Source organism: Phalaenopsis equestris, unplaced genomic scaffold (genome assembly GCF_001263595.1).
Source record: "Phalaenopsis equestris unplaced genomic scaffold, ASM126359v1 Scaffold211379, whole genome shotgun sequence".
NCBI lineage: Eukaryota > Viridiplantae > Streptophyta > Magnoliopsida > Asparagales > Orchidaceae > Phalaenopsis > Phalaenopsis equestris.
In genome coordinates this window covers 184002-203630 of record NW_018230385.1, presented here as the reverse complement: position 1 = coordinate 203630, position 19629 = coordinate 184002, and the positions used below count along the sequence as shown (strand labels likewise).

Here is a 19629-nt window from a genome sequence, read left to right as displayed (position 1 = left end):
TGCTTAAATCGAGAGATGGGCGCCTATGTGTTGAACCATTCGTGCTTAAGCTCTAGTTCATGTAAACCGGTTTGCAAACTGTTTTAAGTGACGTTTTAGTATAAAGTCTCCATTTTTGCACCTTGACTTCATCCCCTTCCTCAACCTTGTCGTGATTTTGAAGTTAGGGCACATTCTATTTTGAGGATTACTTGGTGGTTTGGTGCAAAATTTGCTAGATCTGATATCCTTGAGGAAAGAGCTTAACTTCTACGTAAAAAAATTTTATTTTCACCATTTATTTTTTGCACATTCTTGATGTAATAAAAAATCACTATTCATGGTGAATATTTGAGAAATATCTATGGAAAATACATAGATTTTGTAGTTTAAGCTTTTAGGAGTTAAGTTTGTTAAGTTTAGTGATTCTTTTAGGAGTTAAGTTTAGTGATTCAGAGTTGAATTTGGAATTTATTGTGAATTTTATATAATTTCTTAGAAATGACACCAAGGATGTAAAGGAGCAAAGGAAAGGCCAAATTCCATTCAAACATGTTTGTGAGTGTTAGAGCTCAGGATTGATACATTGATGCACTGCAATCAAGAAAGTTTATTTCTGAGCGTTGTTTAAAAACTCTGGGAGGTGCTATAGAGGATTTTATTGTTTGCTACCAATGGGAGCAATCTATTGTTTTTCTATTGTGGTAGTGATTTCTATTGTGCGGGAAATCTATGTGAATCTCCCCAAAGTTGAAGGAGTCAATGTTAGAGGAAAGACAATTCCTTTTCACCTGAGGTAAAAAATCAATTTTATCCTTGTGCACTTATGTTATTGTTCAAACTAAAGTCCAAATGAGGAGGAGTTAGATGGGATCATTTCATGGTTGAACTGGAGGAAGAGGATTATGGAAAATAACCAATTAAAGAAGAATCAACTTCCCCATTTTGAAGTTAGATGTCACTGCAAAGGCATGGCACTATTTTATTTCTGCTCATCTGCTGCCTACTAATCATCTTAAGTGAAGTGATCTGTGATCGAGCAACTTTGAACTATTGTATCCAGGAGCTAAAGCCCATTAACATTGAAGCTTTGATTCAAAGTGTTATTACTAATTCTGTCCTTGTTTCTACTACTAAAGGTTTTGTCTTTGCATCCTTGATTTTTTATTTATGAGAGCAGGCTGGAGTTAGATTTGATAGTTGGGAGGAGATATTACAGCCACTCAAGCCTATTACTAGTGTGAATGTTAAAACTTATTCACATCATCCAATTTTTGCCTGGAGGGGTGTACTTTCCAGTAATTCAACTGCTTCGACATCTCAAGCTTCCACTTTACGTGTCTCTACATCACATGGTCAGACTTCTAGATCAGATTCTCAGTCACAAATATTGCAGAGGATTTTGGATAGCGTTAACTACACTACAAATAAGTTATTAAATTTAGAAAATTTTGCAGAACATATGGATGGATATATGAAAATACGTAGTGATTATGAGAAAAAATACAAATTAGCTATGGAAAACCTCAAGCGAGGTAACAAAGATGTAGTTTTACCTCAATATCCAAGATATTCATCAAATTGGCCTGCAACTACTTGGCGTAGTGATGAGAGTGATGCAAAGGATGAAGATGATTAGACTAGATTCTATAGTTTAGTTTGATTTTTAATTTATTGTGTGAACTGTTTGTGGTGCAGTTATGCTTTATTTTTGTTGTGATTTGTGTTATATTTGTTGAAATTGTTAGTTTTGTTTGTGTTTTGCTTTGTTAGACACTGTTGTAATGTATGTTTTTGTGGTAGTAATTGTGTTAACTGTGCTGTTTAGTGTATTTAGTTAGTTTGTATTGAACTCTTGTCGGCACTTAAAAGTTGGGAGGAAGTTGTCAGTCTCTAGAATAAATATCCCAATGCCCAATTTAATTTATATATATAGATATATAATTTGGAAAAAATTAGTATTTTAAAATTTGAAAATACAAGACCGAACTGATCTCATATCCCTAATAGTTTAAAAAAACAAGCCTATCACCGCAAGTAATGCATCCATCCCGAAGAATAGATACACTACTTACTAGTGAGACTCGACTAAATTAACTAAAGAATTTATGACATTTGTTTTGCCTGCAAAGTCATTTATGTTTGCCGATAAGTTCCCCTATTTAATAAAAGAAATTAAATAGAGTTTATATTAAGCTAGGCTGTTGAAACTTCCCTATAAAGGCAATCCCATATAGTTAATTACATCTTAGATAACTAAAGTCACCTAAGAAAAATCTCAGGAAAAATCAAGGGATATTGTCTTTAAGAATTTCAAAGGATAGGACTTTTCGAAGAGGTCGGACAAAGAGGCGTGAAAGGGGAATGACTCAAATGTTGAATATTGTATTTTGGAATCAAAAGGAAGTAGAACTAGGGTATTTCATAGATCCTTAAGAGAACCTCAGTGACTTCTCAAGCTATATTATGGTGTGGCTTCAATTTTAAGAAGAAATAATGTGTTTCATCCTACAAAATTTGTTAATTAGGGCTTACATTCGTGTGAAACGATCACACAAATACTCTGAAAGATGTCAAGATGTAAGTAGTGACAAACGATAACCTCAGAATCCTAATATGAGTTAGGGCCTATATTGTATAACAGAGTCATACAAAGGCCTAATGAAAAAGTTGAGGATTTATGTCGCAGTAGGCGGACGACCTCAAAATCTTGTGACTTGTTGTTCAATTCTAATTAATGGTTTAGCTGGTGTAGACAAGTTTTGTTGTTGAAGATGGCTATGGTGTCGACAATTCTAGCTCCAAGCGCCTTGTCATGGCGAGCTTAAGTTTTCTAATGTGTTAAGTCCTAATGTCAAATTAAGTGTTTCCTAAGGTTATGGTTATTTAAAAATTATGGGGGATGTTAAATTTGATTAGAGCAAAACTAGTTAGAATCTCACAGTTCCCTCATTCTGGTATCACTATTGTCTTTTGATTTTACTTAGCTTAACTGAGCCATTAAACCCATTTAAACCGTGGAGATCTCGTTAGAAACCATGGGTTACCTCCTCCGAGCGACTCCCGTAAATTCAGAAGGACGTTTTAAGTTCAGTGAAATTTAAAAATAATTATGGTTACCTTTGAAATTTTTTTTTTTAGTTTTATTAAATGTTAATTAATTTTTAAAATGGTTGTTTTTATTTTGCAAGAAAGTGAAATACACAAACAAGCAATTATAATATTGCGTAAAAATTAAAACAAGAATAGTTGGAGGTGTATCTAACAAATCCCAATCTATGACTTATTGAGTCCTGAAAAATCTTAATGGATGATTTTAAAACAAAATATAGCAAGTTCACTTTGACTTTCAAAATACCCAAGATATTCCAAGGTGTTCAGGGAGTGACCTTAGAATGTTTTAAAAGATTTATTGAAGCATTCTAGTCCATTTTAAACTTATCATATTGTTCTATTAATCATCACATGTCAAATTAAGATTCACTCGTTACTCGAGGAATCTTGAAGTTTTAATCATCTTTAAGGGTGGGGTAATCAATTAATCAGTTGATATTTCACTTAAAATTTATGTGGATGAAAGCCTTTAAGGCAAGTTTAGGTTGTTGAAGATTACATACTCACCACTGAGGTTGGGCTTGTTGGTGTTAATCATCAACCAAATTATCTTCTAAATCCCGTCAAACAGGTTTTAAAATTGAGTCTAGATCACTACTAAGCCCCTTAAAAAAATTATTGGGAGAATGATTTGCAAATGTTAGAATTTTAATTTAGGTGATATGGATTTTGATTAAAAGAAGTCATATTGTCACTAATTTTGAACTTAATCATAAGTTGAACATCATCTTCTTAATTTAAACCCATCACTTAAAAATCATTTGATTTTGATTAATTTTCAAATCTTGATGATTTAGCAATTTATAACTTTCCTCTTATTATGGAAAGGTGGTAAGTTGGTATCTACCTTTTACCCATTATGTTTAAATCATCCAAACATATTTATCAGGATTAAAATTACACATTTTCCCTTTGAATAATCTTAAATTTTAAATCAGGCACCAAAATCTAAAATTACCACTTTACCCTTTGGGCACTTCACCTCATAACTCATTAAGCAAAATTCTAATGACTTTAGCAAATTTTGAGTACCCTATCCATAGAGCAGTTAAAACATCAAAGGACAAAATGTGGTTTTCACATTTTAATTTATTTAATTATTTTAACCAAGAAACATAAGATTTTCAATTATTATTTATTTAATTAATCAAAGTAATTTTTTTTAATTTATGGAAATATTATTAGAGGTTATCCTAGGTCAAAGAGAACACGTTAGGCAAAATTCAATGATTTTCAAAATTAAATTTTAATTTAATTTTTCTAAATATTTATTAATTTTTTGTGATTTAATTAATCGGAAAATATGTTTTCATTACAAAAATTATATATTTTTATTTTTATTAAGCCTCTATGAGCCCAGAGAACTCAGAGAAATAAATTTTATATTTTTATGATTTTTAATTTCTTTATTAGAATTATTTTATTGAGAAAATTAAAAACTACATTTTAAGCCTTTAGAAATTTATTTTTAACTTAGAAAAATTAGCAAAAATATTTTTAATGAGTCTTAAGTGATCAGAAAGAAATTAGGCACATTTGGAAATATTTTGTATTTTTAGAACTTTTAACTATATTTAATTATTTTTAATTCAAAATATAGGTAAAAAATCAAGTATTTATAAAAAATGACTTCTATTTTTCCTAAGTGTTTCTGATCACAAGGAACTCAGAAAACCACTTTTCATAATTTTCCTAAGTGTATTTAATTTAATACAATTATTTATGTACAAAAATACTATGTCTCTTTAAAAATAATCTTTAGTGCTTCAACTTAATCAAATAATTTTAAAATTTTTACAGTGGATAAACATGATTTTTAAGCACAATTTGAAATTGATTTTGTCATTTTTTGAATAATATTTAGTTTACTTAAATTAGTACAAGATATACAAACTTAATTAAATACAAAAATGTACAAAATTATTCAAACCAACATAATATTTTTTCTAAATTTCTCCAACCATGAGAAACCTACTAAAATTTATCCCATAATTTTTCAAGTGATAATTAAATATATATAATTAATTTAAGCCAAAATAGCCATCTAAGTTTTAAAATTAGGGTAGAGGCACAGATATCTCCTCTGACCTTGAAAATATAAGAGAGCATAACATTTGTCTTGAGAAATAAACCCTCAAAATTTCAAGTTATGGTGAGCAATGCTTAGTCATATTGAATTAAATTAACAAAGAGGCCATGTAATTAATTTAAACTCGAAGAGTAAGCAAATAATTTTGATTTTTTTTTCACATTATTCTCTTCTGTTTACTGAGCAATAGGGTTTTTTTAATTTATTTTTTAGATTTTTTTATGAAAAGATATGAATTTTTAAAGATCTGAAACTTAAACAAATCAAATAAATCCATATTTTTTTACTTATCCACGCGACACCATCTCATCCTCGTCCGCTTCGAAGTCTTCGTGCAGCGCTCAGCTATTCGACATCGTCAGCCACGTAGCCGCCTCGTCAGCCCACCTTTTCATTCTATCCACTCGTCCGACTCCATCACGACCGTTCATTAAATAAATGAGCGATCGGACGACATCTGTTCATCATCCCCAAATGACCTAACATGTTAAATATTTACACTAAAACCATAAGATCTCAAGCTAGACTCAACCAAATCACTTTGGGTTTGTTCCTACACCTTCATCTACTCAAGACACACCAATTAATACGGTTGATCAAGCATGAAAAACAATAAATACGTATGGAGAATCAAATGAAGTTGAGTTTAGGGTTAATGTTCAATACCTTTTTCTGAGAGGGGAGGCCTCAATCGGATGATTGTAGTAGCTTTGAATGAGTCCAAAAAACCTCTAGATGAATTCTTGGGCTATGGTGAATTCTTTAGGTATGATTTCGATCAAAGTGGATTTTATGTGTTGATCAAAGTCTATGTCAGGGGCTCTCTATGATAGGGCTTTTGTGGGGAATCAACTCCTCTCACTCAGGGGATGGTGTGTGCACAATTAATTAATGTTTGGTGGAGTGTAGAGCTGTGGGGAAATCTGTCCTAGTCTTCCTTGAATTTTTAACTAAAAATTGAGCTCTCACAGAGGAATCCAGAATGGGAAAATGGTGCACTTGTGCTTAGGAGTACTTGGAGAGTTTTTGGAACAAATTGGGCAGAGTCTCCCCAAGGAAATTGGCTTTCTCTTATTTTTGGAAATGGAAGAGGGGTTTAAATACAATGGCTTAAGTTGGTTGTTAGGGCTTCAATTTAGGTGTGTTATGGTGTCGAGGTGGAGGGCTGCAAAGTGCTAAACGCCAATCAGGGTTGGGCGCATTGGATGGGTGTAATGGGTTTTGATTCAAGGGGGTGTGGCTCTTGGTTTTAGGGTTTTCTTGCCACTAGGCTAACTGGCCAGGGCAGAGGAGATGGTCAGGCAGCCAGGTGAGCCAGGTGGAGGGTTAATTATGATTAAATCCTAATGGTATGACATAATGGCAAGTATATTTTGGTTTAGGCCAAAAAATAATAAGATCCCTTAAATCAAGTGACCATTGGTCAATGGCTCTGATAGGGCAAGCAAGGTGGGTCTAGACTAGTCATTTGGGTCTAGAAGGTGGTTATAAAGGCCTTGGCTTGATCAATTTGGCATGGCTTGGTCAATATTGGTGCATGGGTTCAATTTGGATCAAATCGGCTTGAATTTGTGTCTAGGTTGTGCTAGCCATGACATTAGTCTCAATTTATTGAGAAACTTGGTGTATATGATTCTCACAAAGAGTTTAGAAAAGATTTGGAGTGATTTTGAATTAATTTCAAGGGTCAATTTGAACGAATTTGGACACTTGGACAATTTTGGGCATTTAGGTTATACTTGGGTTTAAGTTGGCCTAGCGTTTGGCTAAGGCCTAATTGATGGTTTAAAGATTGAAAGTTTAAAATGGTCCTCAATATTGTCATGAAGAGTTTTAGATATCAATTGAGTAGAAATTTTGGGGTTAGGAAGTTCAATTTGGTTGAATTTGGGGACATGGCCAATTTGGGGAAAAATTTGGGGTTCTGGAGCAAGTTAGCTTGGAGTGAAATTGAGGCTTGACCATGGCCAATTGAAGATTCAAATTGATGTGGGGAAATGTTTTGAAAAGTTTATGATCCAAAATTGGGGCAATTGGATAGATTTGCGGTTCAATTGAGTGAGATTTTGATTTTGGGTCAAATTGGAGCTTTTTGATTTGGGTTGAAATTAGATTCCAATGTTGGTCAATTGAGCTTTATTTGGTTTAAATCAAGGTTTGGAATTATGAATTTGAGTTTAGAATTGAAATTGAGGGAAATTGGGATCTAGAATTGAAATTGAGGGAAATTGGGATCAAATTGGTGGACATGGGGGTGAATTGGGGTAGTTGGGCCATTAAAACCAATTTGGTGTTTTTTGGTCAAAAATTTTCAAATTGAGCTCAATTGAGTGTTTCAAATTAATTTTGGGCACATTTAAAGTGATTTTGATGGTTTTTGGATATTTTGAGTCATCAAGGGTATTTTGGTAATTTTGGCAAAATGAGGGGTATTTTGGTAATTTTGAAAATTTTAGGGAGTTTTGGGCAATTTGGGTGGTTTCAAATGGTTTGAGATATTTTTTTAACATATTTTAGTATTTGGGCAATTTTGGGATTTTTGGTCAATTAAAGGGTGTCAAGGGTAATTTGGGTAGATTTTGGAGCAAAGGGCTAAAATGGGTATTTTGGTAAAATTGGGGTGTCAATCACCCCAGATGAACCATGGACTAATAGAATTCCCTAATTTGGGTCCTTCATGTCCTGGTCTTAGCTAAACCCTAGCCTAGGGCTAATGGGTTTAGGGGACCATCGACATGAGTTTCCAAATGGTTAAGGGGTCAAAGTTAGGTAGGCTTGGGCTTAAGGTAGTTTGTGGAAATGTAATGTGCAAGTGTTTAAGTGATAGCAACCAAGACCACACCTCCAGAGGGCTGACTCTAAAGCTAAATAGCTTTATGGGGACTCATCCTGAGCTCCCTCACATTGACCCCACCTATTAAGTGCTAGAGGTTAGGACCAATATGTGGAACTTCAAGTTGAGCAAATAAGAGTTTGAAATCTTATCGTGAGGGTTCCTCTCTAGTATTTAAGAATAGTCAATAAAAAAGTCCTATGGCTAGACCATAGGCTACTGAAGAGGAAATACTAGACCTCAACCAAAAGTGAGGTCAACAAATGGACCCCCAATAGGAGGGGTGTTTTGGGCAAGCACACCACACGTATTGGAGTTGACCGATGAGGTCAACTAAACCAACCCAGACTTCTAAGTCAAAAACCATATAACAAAGTGTAGAATTGAGTGACAGTTGTTTTCACTAGAGAAATATCAAGTGAACACTCGATAAAAATTAATGATTCAGAACTCTCGCTGGGGATTAAAAGGAAAGGAATTCTGAAAATGACCCATGACGGTCAAAATTAAGATTCAATTTCAATTTGATTGCTAGAAGACTTTGATTTTGACTACAATAGTTTGGGAGGATGGGAATAAAAAATTAGGTACTTACCCTAAAAAGAGAATCGGAATTTAGATACCGACCTTGAGATGGGAATTGAAATTTAGATATCAACTCCAAGAAGAGTGTTGTATGCCTTACTCAAATTAAGGTTGTCTCATAGTGATTTTGAAATATGAGAATAGGATTCCTTACTCCATTTAAGGTGGCCTCATACCTATCTCCAAAGAAAATGTGTAGATAATCAGATGCCCTACTTCATTTAAGGTGGTCTTAAACTTATCTGGAAGAAAATGTGTAGAGAATTAGATGCCTTGCTCCATTTAAGGTGACCTTAAAACAAATCTCGAAGATTGAGAATAGGATGCATTACTCCATTTAAGGTGGTCTTAAACCTATCTTAAAGAAAATGTATAGAGAATCAGATGCCTTACTTCATTTAAGGTGACAATAAAACCAATCTCAAAGATTGAGAATAGGATGCCTTACTCCATTTAAGGTGGTATTAAACCTATCTCAAAGAAAATGTATGGAGAATCAAATTCCTTGCTCCATTTAAGGTGGTCTTAAAATTGATCTCGAAGATTCGAGATTAGGATGCCTGACACAGGAGATTTGTATATACAAATATTTATGAAGTTGACACCACTTAACGACGCCAGAAAATTTGATGCAGGCAGATTAATAATAAATATGCAATATAATCCAAACAAAACACTTTTTATAAATATAAATTATCCTTTAAAACTCTTTTCTAAACTTCCAAATCTCTCCTAAATATCAACGCAAGTATACGTATCGTGCAAGTAGTAAAGGGCTTTAGTGGAGTCCCATATATCGAATCCACAAGGAACTTGGAAAATCTTAAAGTAACTTTTGGAAATTATTTTATAATAAAAACAAAAGTTAAAAGTAAAGTACAAAATTTGAAAATTGACTACTCAGGTGAATGCTAATTAAAATGCAGATCTAAGATTATAAAAATTAAACTAAAAAAAATACTAAACTTTCAGAAATAAAATTGCAAAAATTAAACAAAATTTTTGTTGTGAAGAAAAGTTCAAATTTAAGAAAGCATCCTTCCCACTTACAATGAGTATGTGGTTTTTGAAGAAATTGAAATCATTTGAAAATATAAATAAAAATTATTTTGTGTCAAATAGGAGCAATCCTTTCTTTACCCTCTTTCGAGTGCATAAAGAACATTGATTAATTCAGATTTTCGTCCCTAATTTCGTGGTTAGGCTGGGAAGATACTGGCTGCCACTCCAGAGCTCCCACTACCCGCTCCTCATAGAGCTAACAATCTCGCATTAGTTTCCAATCAATTGAACCAAATTGGGGGTTTTAATCTGTCACCTTAAAATCTCCAATTCTGTGTCCAACAAAAGCGTATTTCTCTATTTATTTGCACCCAGTGTCATGGATGACATACTCTCCCATGAGATCAAATGTGATTCTTCTTATGTTGTAGAAAACATATCTTACTTAAGAATATATGTCTCTCAACAAATTTTAACATTTCAATTAGCCAGATTGAAAGTAAAATAAGAATCAGAGTTCAAATCGTCACAAATTATTAACATTTAAAATCGTAGAAAATAAAATATGTTATTCACCAATCCTTATCTTCAAAAAAGGGAGAAGTATAAGGAAGACTACTCAGAATTCATGAGAAGAATACGATAAAACATGAATTTCACAAATAAACACTAGTTTATAAAATAAAAGAAATAAAAATACAGTTTATCTCACAATCCTTCCCAAGCAAATCCCTAGAAGTTCTCTCTAAGCCTTTCTGTCTGTGTAAACACTCCCAATTCTCTCTTGGAAATTTAATGAAGAAGAAATCTCTCACATTCCCTCTCCTCTTAGAAACCTAGAAGAAAATATCCTCATCTCTCCCTCTAACTCTTACGCTACCCACCAAAACCTCTTTTGATCCCACCTAAAAGTTTTTCAAGTCTTCTCTTTTATTTTGGGCTACCTCATTTTGAAAAGAATTCAAAAATCCCACCAAAAATCCCTCTAAAAGTGAACTCTTTTGAATTCAAAAGATGCGTCATTTGATCCAAGAGTGATATCCCTTCGTAAAAGAACCTTGCAAAGTCTCTAGATACATTATATCACTCCAAGGGTTGTGTAGAACAAGTGTCCCTTTGAAAATTTGCACAAAATATGCCTCAAACCGCCTTTATTTGAAAAAGTCACCCCTGGCGCATCATGCGCCGATCTAGCGCATCATGTGCCGATCTAGCGCATCATGCGCCAGCACTCCGGATTTTAGCACATCATGCGCCAAAATCTAAATTTGTCTCTTTTTGCTGCAAATTTCGACATTCTTGCCACTTTTGCTCCAAATGCCTAAAAATAATATATTTCCAACAAAAACGCAAAAATACCCTTCTTTAAATTGTAACATCACAAAAAATAAGCTTAAAATAGGTACTTAAAATATTATATTATTTCAGTGTATCAAAATTTCCCGAAGTTAATAGTTACTTATCCTCAAGTGACACTTTCATTATATGGTTTAGGATAGAGATTAAATTATAACTTTTATACTTTAGTTTAATAAATAGAATAACAAAATTTAAGAAAATTTCCTTAATAACTTAGATTCAAATTTTAAGTCTAGGAATACTTAGTAATCAAATTTATGACTTTTGAATCTCTATTAATTTTAAGAAGAATTGAAATTTGTCATATTAAAGATATTTAGAACATTCATATGAAAAAGAACTTCTTGAAAACTTCACTAGGAATGCCACTAATAATCCAATATAAGTTTAGAAAATTTAATAAGGCTTTTTTCTTAAGTTGATTCACCTTAAGCCAATTTTTTATTAGGCGTTTCCTCAAGCTTGTCATCACTTATATTTTTTTTCATTCCTTCTTCTTTTTGTTCTTTTCTTTTTGGATCTTTACAATCCTTTCTTTTCTTTTTCTTTTTCTTTTTCAAGTGAGGATTACTATAACTGGATAACTTTTAATGATTTTGAACTTCACTATCCTCTTGTTAATGTCAAAACTTATAACTTTCTTTACTTTATTAATTCATATTAGTTTTTGATTTTTCTTAAAGTCTCATTTCTTTCATCTTACATGAAACTCTAAAATTCTTAACCCTTCAAAAATGCAATTTCCTTCACTTTAGATATAAAATCATAGTCTTATCTTATCATACCAAATATCTTCAAATTTAGAATTAACCTTCATTATTAAAAATTCTTTACGCAAATTTACTATAATACTATTAAACAAAAGTTTAGTCATTTAAAGTTAAATCTTAATACCCCAGACCATGTTAAATTAATTTTTTAAAAATATAGTTCCTTAAGAATAAATAAAATTTAGTTTACTCCATTTCAAAATAACTTTTTCTTTCCTTCTTTTGACCTCACTTTTGGTTGAGGTCTAGTTTTTCCTCTTTAGTAGCCTAGGGTCTAGCCATAAGACATTCCTGCTAGCCATAAAGCCATAAGACATTCCTGTTGACTATTTCTAGAAAACTAGAAAAGAAACCCTCACCATTAGAAATTCTAAACTCCTCTTTACTTAACTTAAACTTCCACATAGTGGTCCTAACCTCTAGCACTTAGAAGGTGCTGTCACTATGGGGGATCCCAATGAGAGTTTCCAAGAGTTCCCATAGGGCTGCTTGAACTTAGGGTTGACCCTGGGTGTTGATCTAGAGCTAAAATACTCACCTCACTTAGAAATACAAACCAAAAATTTCTTGACTTTGATCCCTTAATCCTTTGGGAGACCCATGTAGATGGTACCCTAAACCTACTGGCCCTAGGCTAAGGTTTAGCTAAGACCAATACATAGAGGATCGAAATGGGGTTTCCATTGGTCCATGGCTCATTTATGATGGTTAGCTCCCCAATTCTACCAAAAATACTCAACTTGATTTTTTTCTACTAAACTCCCCCAAATTACCTAAGTACCCTTGAAACCCTAAATTTGGCCAAAATTCCCAAATTTACCCAAAATACCCAAATTTGTTCAAAAAATCATTTCCAAGCTTTTAAAAACATCAAAATTACTCAAAATCATCAAAAAAAAATTGGCAAATTACCAAAATGCCCCTCAGCCCAAAATTTCAAAAATTCCAAAAACTCTAAAAAATTTCCAAAACCTTCAAAATATTCCCATTTTCATTTTTCTCAACTACCACATGACCCAGTTTAAACAATTTGACCATTTTGACCAAAACCCCCAGATTGCCTTTAAAGACCCAATTTCCCTAAATTCACCTCAAATTTCCATTAATTTGGTCCCAATTTCCCCCAGTTTCAATTCTAAACTCAAATTCACCTTCCATATGACCAATATAAACAAAATCCAAGCTCAATTGGCTCATGCTTTGAGCCCAATTTTGATCTAAATCTAACCCCCAATTTTGGCCATATGACTTACTCTCACTAAATTGAAATTATAGCCTACTCAATTTACCACAATTTATGTTTAAAACTCTTAATAACACTCCTACACATCAAAATTAACCTTTAATTTCAATTAATTTTGAGCTAAGTCCAAAAAGCCTCAATTTTATTTTAAATTGGTGATGTCTCAAAATTGCACAAAATTGATTGCGTTAGCCCCAAAATTGACACCCAATTTATGTTGAAAACTCTTCATGACATTTCTACTGACCATTCTAAACTATCAATTTGGACTTAGCCCAAGCCTAGCCCAATATAGATTCAAGTCTAGCCCAACATGCCGAAAGTGACAAAAATTGCAAAATCCCTCAAATTGAACCCCCAATTGAACTCAAAATCACTTCAATCCTTCACCAAAAATGCTCATTACAATTCCTTCACCAAAAATGCACCAAAAATGCTCATTACAATCATCTACACAATGTTGATCAATAAATTGAGCTCAAGGTCATGGCTAGCCTAGCCCAAACCCAAGCTTTAGCCAAATTGACCTACATGGACCCCTTAATCAAAAGTTGACCCAATCTAGCCAAATTTGCCAACCAAAAACCACCACAACAGAAATTTGGACTTTATTGACCTAGCTAAACACCATGGAACCTCCCAAATGAGCCATGGACCATAGAATCCCCAAATCAAAGGATTTACTTCCAAAAATGCTTAAGCCTAAGGGATTTTTGCCGAAACTAAAACCTCCCCAAATTAATGGTTGTGACAGATTCCCTTAGCTCACCTGACCTCCTGGACACCTCCCCTAGCCTTACCGACTGGCCTAGTCACTGGAGGAGACAAACCGTAAGCCATCACCCAAAACTTAAACCCAATTCAAACCTTCATGCCACCTCATTCCATTTTACATTTAAAGCTTCTCTGCCCTCCACCTAAGCATAATTTTACACCCCTCAATTGGCCCATAGAGCCACCCTAAGCCATTTTTATAGCCATTTTTATAAAATTATAAAACCTCCACCTCCATGGCCATAAAAGGTGTGCTGAAAATTTTTTAAGGATACCCTCTTAAATCACTCCCTGAGCTTCCTTGACACCTCTACAGTGCAACCCAACCACTCCATTGCCCTAATTCCTCTTGTCGATGTTCAATTTTTGAGCTCAAATCCTTGTCGAAAACAAGACATTCTCCAACACACCTCCATAATGCACCAAATACAAATTAAACTCACCCACACCATCACTTTACTGAAATAAGATAAAGCTCTATCAAATCCCCCTCATACTGAGCCTCTAAGATAGCTCAAGACCAATACCCAAATCAGGCCTTGATGGAATTTGAGTCTAGACCTTTCACCACGACCAGAGGCTGAATCCATAGCCTCCTTGGACATCCACGAATGTGTCAAGCACCTCAGATTGAAGCTTCCCTTCTCAAAGCAAAGGTACTGAACTTCCTCTCTTCCCGAGCCTATTTTGATTCTCCTATTTTGATTCTTATTTTGATTCTCCATTTAATTAGAATTAATTTAGTGGTATGTTTACCACATGGATGTGTTTGTCACACTTAGACGAGTCCATAGGATCAAACTCCCCGAGAATTGATTAAGTTTAGAGGGAGATCTTAAGGTTTTAGTTTGGAAGGTTCTCAGGTTAGCCTGTTTGGGGACGATGACAGGGAGCCATATTATCGTTCGTTTATCTCATTAACTAATGAGATCTAGCCGGATGAACTCTCGGGGCGTGAACAACGGGCCGCGTGGCATGCCAAGGTTGAAAGCACGACAAATAGGAGCGCTCTGCATCGTCGTTTGGAGCTTTCTAGGATGAGGTGGCACTGCGCATTTAAATAGATACATAGGAAATTAAATAAATCAGAAAATAATCCCTAACTTCAAAAATTCATATCTTGGTGTAGAAAAATTACAAAAATAAAATAAAAATACGCTATTGCTCAGTGAAATAAGGAGAACAACGTGGAAGTAATTTAAAGTTTATATAATTTATATTTTATTTTTAATTAATTAAACACTATTTTGAGTCTTTTAATTTTCCATTCATGTAGACATTTCACAATGTCTTGAAATTTTGGCATGTTATCGCCTCTATATTAGTGAATATTCTTTGATTTTTCCAAAGTCAGAGAATATCTCTAGACAAAGATCCATATTTTTCAAATTTATGTCTACTACTTGAATAAATTTATTGTAATAATTAGTATGTTATTTAGAAAAATCCAAGAAAATTTTGGAAGGGTTATTGTGACTAGAGATCCCTTTGGAAAATATTTCATGGGCTAAGTCATTAAGAATACACTTAACTTTTAGTAAACCATAAAACACAAAGAAAACTAATTTGGGAAATATAAACATCTAAATGACTTTGTTTTTAATCTCTATTATAATTTGAAGTTCAGAGAACTCCCCATAAAAATTTCAAAATATTTGGAGCTCATTTGATAACTTAAATTAATTTTCTAAGTTAAATGTAATTTTTAACACTAAAATGATTTTTAACAATTAAAATATAACTCAAAAACTTATAAAAATTAGTTTTTGGAGTTCTCTATAATTAGATGAATCTTCTAAAAATAAAATTGTAATTAAAAAAAAAGTCAATTTTTAAGCCTTTCTTTAATATTTAAATAATTAAAAAATAATAAAAATCACAAAAATAATAAAATTCATGGAAATGTTCTAAATTATTTTCTAAGCACTTAGGAACAACTGGAATATTTTTTTTGATTTTCTAAGTGAAGATATTGAATTTTGAAGCTTAAAATAATTTTTAAAGGTTAAAAATGAATTTTCACTAAAATAATTCTAAAAATTCAAAGAAAAATCATAAAAATTTTAAATTTATTTCTCTAGGTTCCTTGACCTCAAAGATATTTAAATAAAAATATAAAATATTAACTTTCCACATTTAAAATATTTTATAATTAATAAATACTCCAGCACTTGAAATCATTCTAATAATTAAAATTAGACTCAAAAGATCATGAAATTTTGTCTAACTGTTCCTTTGGCCTAAATCTACCTCCAGTAAAAATTTTAAATGATTAGGCTATGCCTTGGTTATCTTATGGAAATTTCTTTAAAAAATCCTATTTTTGCATAAAAATAAATATGTATATTAAATAAAAAGTTGAAAAATCACATTTTCTCCTCTGATGTCTTAATTGACCCATGAGTGAGGTGGGATGCAAATTCCAAAGTCATTTGAATTAAATTTGATGAATTATGAAGTATTAGAGCCTTAGGGGCAAAAGTGTAATTTTAGAAACTTAGATTTAATTAACATTTATGCTTAATTAAAGAAAGTGAAATGGGCAACCTTTGATCTTAATTAACATATTTGGATGATTGAAGACAAAGGATTAATTGGTAGAAACCAATCTCACTTCTTCCAATTAAAAGATAAATCTGAAATTTCTTAGATGATTTAAATTTGGGAGTCTACCAAATTAAATAATCCTAGACTTAGGGGTATAGTTTTGGGTGTTAATAACTCACTAATTGAATACCCCTATCTGGTGTTCAAGTGACATTCAAGTGTTTTGATGATGAATTATTATTACTTAAAATTTAGTCTCTTTCAAAATGACTAAAACATAGGGCTTAAGGGCTTAATAGTGACCTAAGCTAAATCAAATTTGATTAAATGAGGATTAGAAAAGTGAATAAAAATTGAACACCTTTGAAACACTACAAGCCCAAGTTAAAACCAAAATTAGCTAAGTGTCATAATAACACAAACTTGCCCCTTTAAGGGTCTTCACATGCATAATTCATAAATTGAATTAGATGTAATAATTATCCTTACTCCTAGGGATAATTGAAATATCAATGTTCATTGAGCATTAAATGTATTTAGAGGATGGGTTATTAGGAAAAATAATAAGTTTAAAAAGATCTAGAGACTTTTCACCAACCAATGAGAGGGAAGCATGGACCTACTTCTTTCTGCAGATCTATTCGATACCTTGGAGGTCTACTAAACTTAATATGTTTTGCTTAACAAAAATCATCCTTAATCAAATTAATATGGACCCACCAAGATATGACCTAGGGTTGGGTAGATCACTAAAACATTACTTTTTCACTTTATATAAAGTGCTCTCACATGCATTTTGTGTTTCAGGTGGTGGAACGAGAAGACTCGTCAGGTACCCTTTTTATAGTTTACAGTGTCGTCTTTCTTGTACGGTCATACTGTACTTTTTATGCTTACAAAACCTGCATGTTAAACAACGATGTCACCCTGCATGAAAACCAAAACTAAAATCAATCAAGATAAAATTTACCGCCACAACTTTTAAATTATAAGACAAATCAAAATTTAATCACAAACATAACACAAAATAACAACTACAAATAAATTAAGACGACTCTATCGGATGATCGGGAATCTCTCGGAGGAGGTAACCTACGGTAACTTGACATCTTAGAAAACTTAAACTCATCACGGCAAGGAGATTTGAGCTAGCACTATGGGCATCACGACCATCTTTAACAGCAAAACATGTCTTCCACAGCATGTCTTCCACAGCTAAACCACTTCCACAGCTAAACCAATTTCCTTCCTTAAAACTAAAACAACAAGCCATAGGATTTCAAGGTTGTCTGCTTATGCAACATAAATCCTCACCTTATGTTTAGGCCTTTGTCCAGCTTTGTTGTACAATCTAAGCCCAAACTCGTCTTAGGATTCTGAGGTTCTCATTCGTCTCGACCTAAATCCTCACATCTTCCAGGCTATTTGTGTGATCGTTTCACACAAATGTAAGTCTTCACTAATAAAATTGGTAGGATGAAACATTCAAATAATTTCTTCTTAAAACTGAAGCCCAACAATAGGATGGACTGGGAAGTCACTAAGGTTCTCCTTTGGATCCATGACATCCCCTAGTTCTTACTCATTTGCATTCTACAATAAATGTTCCAAATTTGAACCTATCCCTCTTCACACCTCTTTATCCAATATTGTTGAGAAGTCCTATCCTTTGACTTCTTTAAAGATAATATTTCTTGATTTTTATTGATAATTTTCTTAGGTGACTTCAGTTATCTAAGATGTAAATAACTATAGGGGCTTGCCCTTATAGGAAACTTGTCTGAACCCAACTTAAAATAAACCCTATTTAATTCTTCATATTAAATATGGTAAATTGTCGGCAAATAAAATGGTTTCGCAGACCAAACAACATATATTTAATGTCATATATTTCTTAATTTATTTGATCGAGCCTCATCTTCAAGTCTTGTGTTTATCCTCCGGGATAGATATAATGTTCTTTCATTAAAAATATTGGGTCAGTTTGATTTCTAAAAGATCGATCTCTGGGTGGCAGGGATTTTGATGATGTTCTGTTCAAATACTTTGCTGCCAAGTTCAAGGATGAATATAAAATTGATGTTTTTCAGAATGCTCGTGCGCGCCTTAGGCTCAGTGCAGCGTGCGAGAAGCTGAAGAAAATGCTTAGTGCGAACCCTGAAGCGCCATTGAATATTGAATGCTTGATGGATGAGAAAGATGTTAGGGGGTTTATTAAGAGAGAGGAGTTTGAGAAGATTAGTGCTTCGATACTGGAGCGTGTTAAGGGTCCTCTTGTGAATGCTCTTCAGGAAGCTGGTTTGACGGTGGAGAACATTCATTCTGTTGAGGTTGTTGGATCGGGATCTCGTGTACCAGCTATTATTAAAATTTTGACCGAGTTCTTTGGCAAGGAGCCAAGGCGCACACTGAATGCTAGTGAATGTGTTGCTCGTGGTTGTGCCCTTCAATGTGCAATTTTGAGCCCTACCTTCAAAGTTCGGGAGTTTCAGGTACTTTCTTTTTATAAGTTTGCGGCCATTAAAATGAAATTGTCCTCTTTATGTAATTCTCATGGGTGTTTGTTACTTTCACATTTTCTGGTGATGGAGGTTTTTGCAAGTTGCATATTGTTTCAGATTTTTCTGTTGTTCGTCTTCTTTGTGATTTCTTTTATAGTTTGCTCAGTTTGGCTGTAGAGTTTTTAATTATTGATGGTCTGCTTGAGAAATACAATGATCTCTAAACAATGCTTCTCTTACCTGTTCAATGTTCACGTGAATTGCTAATTGTTCCACTTTAAGGGCTCATTTGGTTTCTTTGCTTCTATTGTGAAGGTGCATGAGAGTTTTCCCTTCACAGTTGCCCTGTCATGGAAAGGTTCAAATAATGACTCGCAGAATGAAGCATTAGATGCTCAGCAAAGTGTAGTTGTTTTTCCCAAAGGGAACCCTATTCCTAGTGTCAAGGCTCTTACGTTTATTAGATCAAATACGTTCTCGGTTGACATCACATATGCCAGTGTCAATGATAATTTTCTGCCTCCCAAGATCAGCACATATACGGTATGAAAATTTAGTCATTGATTTCTAAAAAATATTGTATTAGATCCGTGTGTGTGTGTGTGTGTATATATATATATATATATATATATGACCATATTATTGCAAAGAAATAGAAAAATTAAATATAACCAAATATAATCGTAGAAATTTTGTTGACTGCAGGGATGAAGTTTGGAGGCTGCTGGCTGAAGAGGTGCTCTAAGGTGTTTGTTTGTGGATGTCGTTTCCTTTCTGGCTTCTTCTCCAAGTGGAGGTGGATCTTCGAGTGTATTTGCTACTGGATTTTACTG

General features: G+C 33.3%; 1 protein-coding gene across 1 annotated transcript in view; it reads left to right on the top strand.

Moving 5' to 3' along the window:
* LOC110036827 (heat shock 70 kDa protein 14-like) overlaps nucleotides 1–19345 on the top strand; it is a 33757-nt gene extending 14412 nt beyond the window's left edge. Inside the window, exons 3-4 of the mRNA XM_020741361.1 lie at nucleotides 18294–18787; nucleotides 19112–19345. Of these exons, the coding sequence (XP_020597020.1) occupies nucleotides 18294–18787; nucleotides 19112–19345 (728 nt within the window). The remainder of the gene's footprint in view (nucleotides 1–18293; nucleotides 18788–19111) is intronic.
* The last annotated feature ends 284 nt before the right edge of the window (nucleotides 19346–19629 follow it).